The 13,222-nt window shown below is 41.6% G+C and overlaps 1 protein-coding gene across 9 annotated transcripts in view; it reads left to right on the top strand.

Annotated features, from left to right (window-relative positions):
* ITSN2 (intersectin 2) overlaps nucleotides 1-13,222 on the top strand; it is a 90,215-nt gene that overhangs the window by 61,644 nt on the left and 15,349 nt on the right. For 7 of the 9 annotated variants that reach the window (XM_074581986.1, XM_074581987.1, XM_074581984.1 and 4 more), the window contains 2 exons: nucleotides 1,263-1,359; nucleotides 3,029-3,220. In XM_074581986.1, coding sequence (XP_074438087.1) covers nucleotides 1,263-1,359; nucleotides 3,029-3,220 — 289 coding nt within the window. Of the gene's footprint in view, nucleotides 1-1,262; nucleotides 1,360-3,028; nucleotides 3,221-8,487; nucleotides 12,213-13,222 lie in introns of those variants that run through there. The other 2 variants (XM_074581992.1, XM_074581991.1) reach the window with 1 other exon arrangement.

The raw sequence follows: 13,222 nt of genomic DNA, 5'->3' as shown, positions 1-13,222 counted from the left end.
ACTTTTGGAGCCCCGTGGATCTTGTCCATAACAGCCTTCATCTTTGCAACCAATGCAAAAAATTAAGTCGCAATCTTGTAATGTCTCTGTTACCCTTTTCTTTAGCTGAATTTTAGCTGAATCTGCAGCATTAGCCTGAATTTAAACATGTTACTTCCAATACTGAAGGCTATTTCCAATGCTGGGATTGAACAGCACAATACAAAGTTCTGTCCCCTTGATATCACTTAACTGGCCTTTACCAAGGTATTCTACAGCCTCACACGCTCCGTTTTGATTGAACACTTGTTAAAACCTATCTTCCTTCTCCAACAGCTAGAGCAGGGCTGATCTAACTATTCAGCATCTGTTTTTAAAACCAGCCTGCTTTACAGATACAGGAGGAGAGAGCACAGTGAGCAAGCTGAGAAATCGCTGCACTGAGTTTCTGTGAATTAACAGCAGTGGAAAATTTATTCATAGTATGTGCAAAAAAAATAAACTCAGAAAACAATGAATAGAATAGTTTGTATTTTAAGAAAAGTAGGTTTGGTGCTGGTTCAAGGAGAAGCCTCAAAGAATCCAAAAAAAAAAAAAAAGAAAAAAGAGGAGGGGAGGGGAGGGAAATTAAGATACGTAATTGTCAATTCTTGCTAGTTTGATTTTGTTTTTGTTGTAATACAGCTCACTCCGCAGCTGCTGCTTTCTAAAATCTATGCTCACTTTTACATCCTGACTTTTTTTGTGCACTCTGAAGTATATTTGTTTCTTCAGTGTGTGCGGAGACCATCTTTACTTGTGGGACTCAAAAACACAAAGACTAAAAACTAAGGAAATTCTTTTCGAACTCTCGCGTGCTGGACTAGGTAGGAAGTGATACCAAATGCTTAGGTCAGGATTTTCAAAGCAGCTTATGGTAATTGTTACCTCCATTCTGGGTATCTCATTAGAGACTCCTTATATGATGCATAAGTAGAATGTTCATAGAGCAGATTTTCAGCCCTATAATTAAATAGTGCACTGAAATAATTAGCTGCACTTGAAAATTTTGGATTAATACATTTACCAAAACATATTAAAGTGCAGCTTTATTTGAACTGGGTTGTTTTATCCTTTAGCCAGATTTTTTTCCTTTTGAGATCTATTTACTACTTAGTGGGTGTTTGGAAGCCTGACTTTTTGTCTTTTGTTGGCAAAACCGTGTAACGTATTTGTTGCCTTTTTTACAGTCTGTACACTATTTGGTTTCTTAATTATGTAATAACCATTTTAAACATTTACAGGCAAGAGGGAAAAAGAGACAGAAAGGATGGTTCCCTGCCAGCCATGTGAAATTACTGGGTCCGAGTAGTGAAAGAACCACATCTGCTGCTCCCTCAGGTGAGGGGGGGGGAAAGGACTTTGTATTTCATTTAGAGTATTTTATGTAACTGCTTCAATTGTTCAGATACTAATGTGATTTACATAACTAGCGTAATACTGTTTAATGGCCGTATCTGATAGCGGTGTCATAGAATCACAGAATCGCCTGGGTTGGAAGGGACCTTTCAGATCATCGAGTCCAACCATCAACTTAACTCTGACAAAAACCATCACCAAACCATATCTAAGCGCTATGTCTGCCCGTCTTTTAAACACCTCCAGGGATGGTGACTCCACCACTTCCCTGGGCAGCCTGTTCCAATGCTTGATAACCCGTTCAGTGTAAAAAGTTTTCCCAATATCCAATCTAAACCTCCCCTGGCGCAACTTGAGGCCATTTCCTCTTGTCCTGTCGCCTCTTACTTGGGAGAAGAGACTGCCCCCCGCCCCCGGCTACCCCCTCCTTTCACGCACTTGTGGAGAGCGAGAAGGTCTCCCCTCAGCCTCCTTCTCTCCAGGCTGAACACCCCCAGCTCCCTCAGCCGCTCCTCACAAGACTTGTGCTCCAGACCCCTCACCAGCTCCGTTGCCCTTCTCTGGACCCGCTCCAGCACCTCAATGTCTTTTTTGTGGTGAGGGGCCCAAAACTGGACACAGCACTCGAGGTGGGGCCTCACCGGTGCTGAGTCCAGGGGGATGATCACTGCCCTCGTCCTGTGTCACTGTGGAAGGTAGTGTCCTAGTCAGAGTTTGTGTTCAGCTCTTATCTCTGTCCAAGAAAGGTAAAATCTCCCAACTTCTTAATCAAACCAGTTCTTCATAGGGTCCCTCCTTAGCATATACTGTCCTCCACGTACCTTACAAGAGAATGTCTCAGTCATACAAAGATGTTTATATCCAGAATCTGTGAGGATCAGCAGTCCATCTTCTATGGCAAGAGCTTTTTAATTTTGCTGAGTCCACTGAAGAGCCACACTCTTCTCATTTGAAAACCCCATGTTTCCAAATGCTAGCAGAAATCTTACAGAAAACTAACAGTCATGGGCAAACACCTTGGAATTACATGCACTGCTCCTTGTAATGAGGGAGACTAAGCAGGAAGTTTCCACTAAATTTTTCCATTTGAGTGGCCAGGTACAAATGAGATTATTTCACAGAAAATGACATTTTTTTGGTTCTGCATGCTTAAAGCGTGCTGTTCTCCACAGCTATGATTTGCTTCTACAACAGCTTCCTGGGTGTTGCTGGACAGGACTTCCCGTTGACTAAACGAGCAGCTCACAATTAGCTAATGCATGTTTCCTCTGCCGTTGCCACGTTCTTCTCACAAGTATCAGCTATGAGATAATCAGACTCACTTGCTTTTCGGAGCCAGTAAAAGAGATAGAAGCATACTTGATTATATTTTAAAATGTTTAGAAGGTCAATAGGTGCTGTACTAATAGAATCAATTTGCTGTATAAATGCATAGATATGTAAAGTGGAAATAAAGATTGCTGCCTGGCATAATTAGAAAAGAGTAAAAGGAAAGGGAGGACGGTTCCACGTCAAGATAAGATCATGTGGCGTTTTTCTTATGTAACAGCGTATGTGAAATTGTCGTTTCTTTCCTGTGGTTACATAAAAAGCTCAAAAAGTCTTGATACTTGTGTAACAGTGTTCTGCTATTTCTGTTTTTTCTTCCTAGTGTGTCAAGTGATAGCGATGTATGATTACATGGCAAACAATGAAGATGAGCTCAGTTTCTCCAAAGGGCAGCTTATTAATGTATTGAGCAAAGATGATGCCGACTGGTGGCAAGGAGAAATCAGTGGCGTGACAGGTCTCTTCCCCTCAAACTATGTGAAGATGACCACAGATTCTGATCCAAGTCAGCAGTGTAAGCAGCTTTTATTTTTTTATTCATTTCATTACTTTATTTCAAAGGTGCATCGCTATTCTTCTGCTTTGTGTTTAGAATTCAGAGTTCCGGGCATCAGCTGAATTTATTGGTACTTTAAATACCTTTCCTTTAAATACTTTACTATAGTAATAAGTACTTTAAACGCTTTTCTATTGAACCTACAAACAACCAGCACGTTACCAACCAGCCAGTGTGTAACTGCAAGAGTGGAGAACGAGCTAAGAGACTAGATTTGGTAGGTGTTCCTCTTCCACTAAAGGCGCTGACGTTTGATGACTGGGAGTCAGTGCAGGCATACCGTGCTCAATTACAGAACTTGCTCAAGTTTTATAAAATATGAAAGTCTCTGCTATAGTCATCTTTAACTTTATTTAAACTTAAGTAAAGATAACCACAGAAAGGATAGGGAAAAGATTCTAGCATTGGCAAGTGATCTGTCCCTATGGTATACACGTGTCTCAGCTCCCAGCGATCCAGCTCTCATCCAGTTCTGAGAAAGCAGATCTGTATCAAAACACACGTTAAGCTGAAAATTATCATCAGCAGGTTGAGAACTGAATGCTAGAATATACACCTATCTGACACTGAAAATTTTCTCGATCTTTTTCACGTGTAGAAAACACTATAAGGTTTCTGGTGCCTCCCACACACACACACCGTTTTTTGGCCCCTCTCCCCAGAGAAAATTACCACCACTTTCACTCCCTCAGCTTTTCATCCTGGGGCACTGTGATTAAACCAACTTTTGTATCAACCCATGGCATCAGTGGGTTTGGGAAGATATCTTACTGTAAAAGTTGCTCTTTTGACAAAACAAGCCTTGTCCCTTCACTGACTATTTTTTCCCTAGACATCATTTGTCGTTTTCTCAGGATAAAAACATGCAGCCAGCAGGCTGGTTGAGGTAGACTCTTAATACTCTCTAGCTACTGTGTAAAGACCAGTTTGCGCTTAAGATTTGATCAACAGAGTTGTGTTCTTACAGAAGGATTCACGAACTTGGTAATGAAAGTACAGCTTGGATTGGAAAGTTAAAATATTTTCCCTGGGTAGCTTGTTGTGGTACCTGGGCAAAATACAGTATGCACCATTTTCGAGGTTTTCTTTTTAGCTAAATTACATCTGTGCTTACATTTTTAGTAACACATTGATGATTTTTTTTTTTTTTCTTTTAATGCTGGTGTGGCTGTGGTGTCAAAAACTTCTGCACTTAGATTTACCTTAACATTCTTTCCATTAGGCGTATCTAAATCATTGAAATGATCCTTTTAAAGTTTGTGTTTGTTTCGTTATTTGAATAGAGACAAAAATCTCAATTTTGAAGAAGTAGCATTGGCTAAATCCAGATGGGCTATAAAACTAAGATTCTGGCTGCATGTTAAAACTTTCTGCATTTTCAAAAATGATAGAGAGATTAGCTTATCACACCAGGTGTGTTTGCATTTAGACTTATGGAGCTGAGTGTGGTAAGTGCAAGATGATTACACATACCACTAATTTTCAACAAAAGCAGTGCTGAGATCACGCTGTAATTGGAAGCATTTGATGTGATGACTCAGTTTTTCTCACTGGTTGCTGATATGTCATCCGCCTGTCTTTTTCTCAGATTTCAATGTCGTGAAGTAAAAATATTTCTATCCACATCAGATTTTGGCACAGAATTTTCCTTTGAAAGCACATTGATAAAGGTCAGCCGGTGGCAGGCAGATGAGCAGATGTGCAGCAGGTCATCTGTACATCATTGTGAAATTTTTGTCGAAGAAATAATGTGTTTGGTGTGAAGCAGATCTGCTGGTGCATAACTAACAAAATCCACCTATTGGTGAATGAAGAATGTGTTGAATTTTTATTTTTTTTAAAATTCTCTGAGTATTTCAAATAAGCTAGTTTGTATATCAGTTTTGTGCTAGGATTTGCCACTTTTTTTTTGTGATATTAAAACATAGTCATTTGGAAACTGCAGGGGAAAACCCTGCTTAAAGTCCAGAGCCTGCTCAAAATCAACATGGCTCGTTAGCTCAAGCTCAGCCCTGTGCAAATGCTGTTACACAGATTTCGGCTGGGCTGCTTTCCGTTGGCGTGAGGTCGGAGCTGGTCAGTTGAGTTAGCAGTAAGCTAGTGCTGTACCATTCTTCTGTAACCAGAGAAATATTTAATGATGTAACGATTGAACTTTCCAACTTGCTTGGATTCCCTTTAAAATAATTTTTGCTCTTATTTAAATATAGTGCAGAAACTCTCACTAGTATTCTTGAGAAATCTCTAAGGAATCGTCCCACAGAAATGTTGATGTGGCCCTCTAGGGACCAGCTTGGAGATATGACAGAATATAATTTTAAAAATGCAGTGTTATATTTTAAAAGAATTGTTAATCTGAGTATTGTAATGTTTCTGTTGAAGAGTAGCAGTTTCTCCCACTGCCTCTTCTAGACGGTCAAACGTAATGGTATTTGAAAGGGAGCAGACAGATTGGGTTTACTCAAATAGGTTTGCAGCTTTGGAAAATTCTGCTTTTCCCTTAAATTAAACTCTGTTATATGGACCACCTTTGTACCCAGAGTCTTTCCTGGGACTTACTAGTTATAGCTGTAATGGCAAACTTCCCTAGCAAAGAAGGAAATTAGAATCGTAGAATCCTTAAGGTTGGAAAAGACCTTTGAGATCACTGAGTCCAACCATTAACCTAGCACTGCCAAGTCCACCACTAAACCATAAACTTAGGTCAGCGAGATGTTTCTTCTCTTAGGTTGCTGAACTAGCTCTCTGAAGAGAATAAGCTGTGCTGACAAGACAACTTTTCCTGTTGGTGTAGCTGCGCATCCTGCCACAGGGTCTCTGCAAGGAAAAAACTCAAGGAAGGGTGTCCTAGGTCTGTCAGCAGGTCTCTTAAATACAGCCGAGTTCTGGTGATTGCAGAACACAAAATACTTGAGAGTCGTGCTCTCAGTGACCTTGGTGATGATTGGAGTTATTCATGATTTAACGACATTTTAATAGCAGTCCTTACAGCAATAGGAGTCCTCATAAAGAATAAATAAGATATGCAGGAGGTTTCAAAATATAAATAGCTATAGATTTAAAGTAAAGGAACATGCATAATCTTCTGTTCTTTGTTGAGTGCTTGCTCAACCACTCAGGGTCAGATCTTTTGTGTATTGCCAGTACCTGTCTAAGACGTGTCTACCAGGTTTTCTCCCTGTTCTTCCCAAGGGCTGTGTAAGGCCAGGTAGACATGGTGCACTTACCCCTTTACGCTTCTTCCTGATCGCCTGGAGATAATTTTGTCATTTCAGCCAGTTCAGCCTTAAACAGTTTCACTTAGAAACTTGTTCTCTCCTTATCTGTTGTTTTTTTTCAGCGAAATGTTTTTTTTTTTTCAGTTTTTCTTCTTACCCATAGGACCGGTCTGAGCCTTGTCCCTGTATTTTCTGTAGTTGAAGTTTTCTCCCCTCATGTCCCTCTGATGGAGGCAAGACAGATGCTCCAGCTACATCTGCATACTCGGTTGCTGGCTGTCTCTTAGTGTTAGAGCTCTGTTCATCTCTCAGAGGCGTTCTTGCCGAGAGCTGGACGACTCAGCCGGGTGGATGTACCTGTGCTCAGTGTGCAGAGCCTCCTAGCTCATCTGATCTGAGAGGTCTCCTCTCCCTTGGTTATGTTGGTCTTTCACAGAGCTGAATCTTCTACCAGTTCTTTCTACTCTAATGTATGTATAATTATTGTTTCTGTTCGCTCTTTTTAATTTTCGTAGCCCAGCGTTGCTGCAGTTCCTCAGGCACCTAAGTTACTCCTTCAGGCGCTTAGACTTGAGCTCCAAGTAGTCCCCGTAAGCACCTCCTCCTCCCATTTAAACCTGCCCGCTCTGCCTTCTGACAGTGCAATGGCAAAAGTTGGTTAGACTGGGAACAGATCCTCTCTCTGCAGACTGTTCTTGACACGCGTGTGTTGACAGTGTGAATTTCCTGGTGTTTGTAGTAATACCACTAGATTTGCCTAATTTTTTCCTCCTCAGACCTTACTTACAGATGGGACACATTAGAGACATGAGGCAAGTCCTGTCCTTTCATCAACAAGGATCTGTATTTCCAGAAGTTTATCTCCATGCACAAAAGATCATTAGTAATTCCTGTCCACCGCTATCTAATGAATGAAGCTGACTGATTTTTCAGGGGTGTTCGTAGTGAAAAAACAGCTTCCGAACATGCTCGTGGCAGGTGCATTTCTGTGTCTCCATATGGAAAACAGTTGTTGGGGTTCTCTAGTTACTGCCAAGTACCTTCTCTTTATGAGTTTGTGGTATCAGTGGCTTTGAGGTGTTGCATGTTGCAGGTCCACGTTCATTTTTTTTAACGCATGAAGATGAATAATTTGTTCTAAGATTTGACTCAACAGCTCCAGAATTTTCCCCCTTTTAGCAAGGATCAAACACGAAGTCAGTCCCTTAGTTCACAGTGACGTAGTCATTTTGTAATTCTAAACCTGTTTGATCGTTGTCAGTGAGGTGTGGTAAAGCTTCCAGGTTGAAGCCCTGGGGTGTGGAGTAGTCGCTGGGTCGCCCGCAGGGTGCGTGCAGCTGCAGCCCACCTCATACCTCTGCCTTTAAGGTGACTTTGCAGCGCCTCTTCTCGGCCCCGAGACCTTGGTTTCTGACGGGTGTGTCGAGTGATGTGGTACGTCCTACTTCACGGACACATGTTACTGGAGACAAGGTGTCATTTCTTTTCAGGCTTTGGACAGGTTAATTTTTTTTTGTGCCAATATAAATAAATTCCAGTGAGGCTTTTCTGTACAAGTATCTGATTTTCTCATGTCCCATTACAAGTTTCTCAGGAGAAATCCTGGCTTTGTTGAAATCTCAGGGAATTTTGCCATTGCCTTTAAAAAAAAAAAAAACAAAAAACAAAAAAAAACCCCAAAAACCTTTAAGGCTTGACCTTGCGTTGTTGAGTTCTACATAACAAAAGTCTTCCATGGGAAGAAACTTTCTTCAGGTGAATCAGCTGCAGATGTTTTTCAGAGTCGGTGGTGGCTGGTCGCAAGTACTTAAAACTGTGTGTGTTTATAAATATGAAATTGCCGGAGCAGAAGCTCGTGATGTCTGTTTTCAGAAAGTTGAATGTTAGTCATTCCTTTCTGACCTTTTTGGTGTTGTTCTGTCTTTGTCCATAGAACTCATATGTTTCACTCTTCAAATTTATGTTCATTTTATCCTTCATTTTTTGTTTTTTTTTTGTTTTTTTTAGGACCCAATGTTGTCTTCCAGTGTGAAAGCACCTCAGAGACCCACTATCCGAGTTTGACTGTAGCGTGGAGGCAGGGTGGCCAGCCCTGCTCACGTATCTCTGACACAATCCTTTTGCTTCGTTTGAACGTTAGATCCAGTCAAGAAATTAGAGTTTTGTGGGTTTTCTTATAATCTACCGTTACAGTTGACTTGTAACAGCAGAAAGGATAGTGGGTCTTTGTGTGGCTTTCACTGCTGTTCATTCTTGTTTCCTTTAGCATTTTTGTTTGGCATTGGTAATGGCAGATCATTAGCATGCATATCAAGTTATCGTTTGCATGGTGGGATTGCAGACACACAAAGACCCACTATTTGCACAGTTTATCTGAGCTGTTTTGAACGGGCAGTTGTGTTCTTTTAATGTTGTAATGTACGTACTTTGCAGAATTAAAATGTTTGCTGATTACTGTTCTAATGGACTTGATTGAATCTCGTACATATTGAGCTTTGAAAATTTGGCAGCCTACAAGGCTCAAGCAGAAAACAAACCCTACCTGTCTCTGCTGCTGATAGTCACTGTGATTACAAACATGCTACAAGATCTAAGATTTAGATCTGGTGTGGTCCATCCAGCCTTTTAAATACCCTTTTTAACTGGGGAAAGAACTATTAAGCGTAGGGTGGAGGATATTTTAATTTTTTTCTTCCTTCGCAGTAATACTATAGCAGGAATTCAGGTTGTTTTGGCTCAATATGTCCTATCCCTAAATGACCTCCTTCTGTTAAATAGCTGGTTCCGATCATTCGTATTTGCTTTCAGTTCTAGCAGACAGCAAACACGTACTCGTTACTGCAGTAAGTACTTACACAGTCTCTGTGCTACTCAGCCCTTCCCCTGCCCCTTTTCTTCATTAAATAGTTAACGGTACCGAACAGTGTTTTTATCTGGCTACGGTCTGTAGTGACTTAACGTAAATTCTATCTGAAAGCTGCCGCTCTTCTTTCTGTTAAATAAATTAGCAGGCGAATACATAGGTAACCTCGATAAAGAAATGTTGCCAGAAAAGAAACACTAACAGACACCTGGAGCTGAAGGCAGAGCATTTGGGCTTAAAAATGGAACTACGCTCCTCAGCTCAAAAGTGGTCCTTAAAGGTACGGTTGTGGCACGTCAGGGGTATGGCGCAGTAACGGCGCCCACGGTTTATTAGTCTGGGGAGAGGGAGGGACCAGGGCTATAACCCCGATACCCCTGTAAATAAAAGGATCGACTTAATAGCAGACTCCTTGCCTGATTGAATAGTTCCGTGCTCCTTTCACAGCAGGAGAGACCTGGTAGACATGGTATTTAATTTAGTTATTTTCCTGAACTTGGTTACGAAACAGCAAAGGTCACTTATGCAATCAGCAATGTTTACAAAACACTGTTTACTACATACCTATATATATGAATGTTGTGAAGGTACTATCAGGACAAGGTTAGTCCAATGGCAGAGATTTAAAAGCCTTTCTCCAGAAATTCTATAGAGAGAGAGAGATGTTATGTATTTAATATACTTGATCAAATAATGTATATGTGCCCTTTAGTTCAGAGAGATATCTTTTGTGCAATACGGACTACAGCAGTGTGCCTACATAATACTACAAATGGATTTTTATTCTGGATGTATTTTGTCTAAACCAGTATTTTGTTATAGAATGAAATCATGTTATTGTAGGCAAATAATGTGCTAGATAATTCCTCAAATATTCTAGCTGACTTCATTTCCTTATGAAACTACATTTTAAGTATTTCTACTAAAATATGCGAATAACTCTGAATTGCCTTCTCTGAATCTCTGACCTTGAAAGCGTGTTTAATACAGCCTGAAGCGTGTTGTGCTACACCAGTGGCATCAAAGTCACTCACTGTAGCCTAATAATTAGGTGATCTTAGAAATTACCCCATTTCTAAAAGGCACTGTTAACCTGTGGGATTTGAGCCAAACCGACTTCCCAATGTTCAGCGACGGTTTTCCTTGAATGCCTAATTGCTACTAATTGTCCTTTTAAAAATCAAAACCAACTTCACATCCTATCTGGGATGTTCTAGGGAATAGTTACACGGCAGTTTCCAAAAACAACTGTCATTCTACCCATTTTTTAACTGATGCAATTGGAGCTGAGGGTAGTATTAGGTAAGGTTTCACACAAGGAGTGTGAAAGACGGTTGGGAAGGTAGATGTGAGCATTGATAATTATTGAAAGAGCCGCCCCTCCGTTGGAACTGATGAGTATTGAAATGAAGCGTTTGGAGCCTTCACGGTTCCCTCTTCATCTTCCAGTATTACCCGACTACACTCTAAATTCTCGAATTGTAGTAACAATAACAATAATAATAATAATAATACACCTTAATCACGGTGATTGAAAGAGACGTAGTCCCTGCCTTCAGTATTTATCTCTACTGCAGAAGTCTGCCTCACGCAGCTCAAGCACGATCACCCGAGAGCTCTGCTCTCCTCCGCACACTGGTGGGGAGGGAACACTATGTGTACATCAGATCAGCGATAGGAAAGACAAGATTATTTTAAAATACTGTTCTGTATCACTCAAGAGGTGTAGCTACTAGAAGATGGGCTTAAATCAGACTTTTTCTTTCAAAAATGTTACTTTTTCTCTGGCTGTGTGCAATCCACTCCCTGGTTGATAGAAGTTCGTGGAGTTGCGTTCAGCTCTTGTCCCAGCCAGCCGAGCAAAACTAGCGTTAAAGCTAGTTCATCCCTTAGTTGGGTGAAAACGGTTGGCTTTGGAACTAAGGACAAGTGGAAAATAGAGTTATCTGTTGAACTGATGGTCCCCAGTGAAGAGCTGAGAGGCTAAGCGTTGCTCAGAGCCACACAAGGTGAACAGTTAAAGCTGAAGCCAGCCAGGAAAGCCAAAATCTGCTGTTGTCTGCCGCGGAATACTGGCTTCATGTTGTTTCCCGTGGGCCGGCAGAGAATAGCCATGGGGTAGCTGGGGAGAAGAACAGTATCAATGCTGTAAATGCATAAGAACAGGTACTGAAACGATTCCTAATTTAACTGCCACTGTCTGCTTTGCCTGATGGACTAACCAACTCCAAAAGTGTGGTTTTACACAAGCGTAGTTGGCAGAGCTGAGCTCCTGACCCAGCAGTAGGACCCACGCGAGAAAGCGGTGCCACCACCGAGCCCCGGTTGCAGGGCTGGGGTGTGTGAGGGGTCGCTGATGGCGGAGGGCTGAGAGAGCATCCAAAGCGCTATCGCAGTGTCAATGTTAATAATGTTACAGGTAGGAGTGCAGAAGGCATAAAGCTCGATTAAAAACCTTACGTGCTAATAATGGAAGCATCTCCTACCAGTCATTGAATCTTTACGCCATCTCGATGCTTGGCCAGATCGTATCCCTGGGTGATTTTCTTGGGTCGGGTTGAAAACACCTGTAAATAAGTCTGCTCGTAGGAATGCCGACAACCCTTGGCCTGCAGTTGTGTTGGGAGCTGCTACAGGGTCGTGCTACTTTAATGTAATGAACTAATAAAACTGCTACGTAACGGTGTGTGCTGCCTTAAAAATCTCTTCTGTTGTTCTTTTCAAGCTAGAGTATTAATGTCGGGGGATGATTGTTACGACATGCAAATGCAGGCTATGCTTAGCATGGGGCAATTGTTCACCTTTGGTTTTAAACAAAGTTGTAAGATAACTATGCAAATGTATTTTATTAAAGGGACACGTAAAAGGCTCTAGTTTGTCTGTTGTGGTTTCTTTGTCCATCCGGGGAGGATTTTTTTCCCATCGGAATAGCTTGGTACGAGCGTTATGTTACCTGGCTCTGCGACGGGGCGACTTAAGTTTTTACCTCTTGAAAATGGAATCATAAAATTTCTTCCGTTGTAGCACAGAGAGAATGCTGCATTGACTCATCAGGGGAGACTGGATAAAAGTTTTTATTATGTTTCCCAGGGCCTGATGGAAACCGGCCTTTCCGCGGTGGCAGATTTCTTGGATTAATTCCTCTCAGTGGTTTCAGTAGGCAGAGAGGCTACTGGCAGCCACGGGCAGTGCCAGGAGCAGGTTGCAATTGGATTAGCCATTGTGTGCCCTGCAGAGACTGTAAATGGCTGGGGGTGATGTCCCCTGTTACCGTCGCTCTGTTCTCCGGCTGTGCTAAAGGGACTATTTTCTTGCCAGCCCGTGGTATCCCAGGTGAGATGTAGTCTTTCTATGGTAGCCTGGCAAAACAGAGGCAGGCTAAGACAGGCAAAAAAACCCACCTTAGCCACTTTTTCCAGCCATATCAACTGCCTCGAGCTAAAAAAAAAAAACAAAAAACACCAAACAAAAATAATAATTTAAAAAAAACCAAACACCAAAGAAGAAAACACCAACCCCCAACCCTAAACAAGCCCCGCTAGTTCTTTTATGGAGGCCACTTCTTACCCCTGAATAGTCTTCACTGGTGATCACCGCTTCACTGGTGAGCAGTGTTGCCCCTGGTAGAGATGGATCCTTCAGGGCAAGTGCTCCAGCTCACGTTTGAGGCTTAAGATGTCTTTCCACAGTTGTCATTTTTAATGTGTTTTTTCATTGTTTGTTGAGTGGGAAAGTTCATTGGGGAAGGGGACAAAGCGCTTGGTGCCCGAGCAGATCTGGGCATCTTGCAAAGGCTTTTATCCATCTGTTTTTTACCTCAGTTCTCTGGAATTGACTTTTAAGTGAAGGACTTTTTAATTCGCTACCCCTTTTTTTAAC

Source organism: Larus michahellis, chromosome 3 (genome assembly GCF_964199755.1).
Source record: "Larus michahellis chromosome 3, bLarMic1.1, whole genome shotgun sequence".
Lineage (NCBI taxonomy): Eukaryota > Metazoa > Chordata > Aves > Charadriiformes > Laridae > Larus > Larus michahellis.
This window is presented reverse-complemented; position numbering and strand designations above follow the sequence as displayed.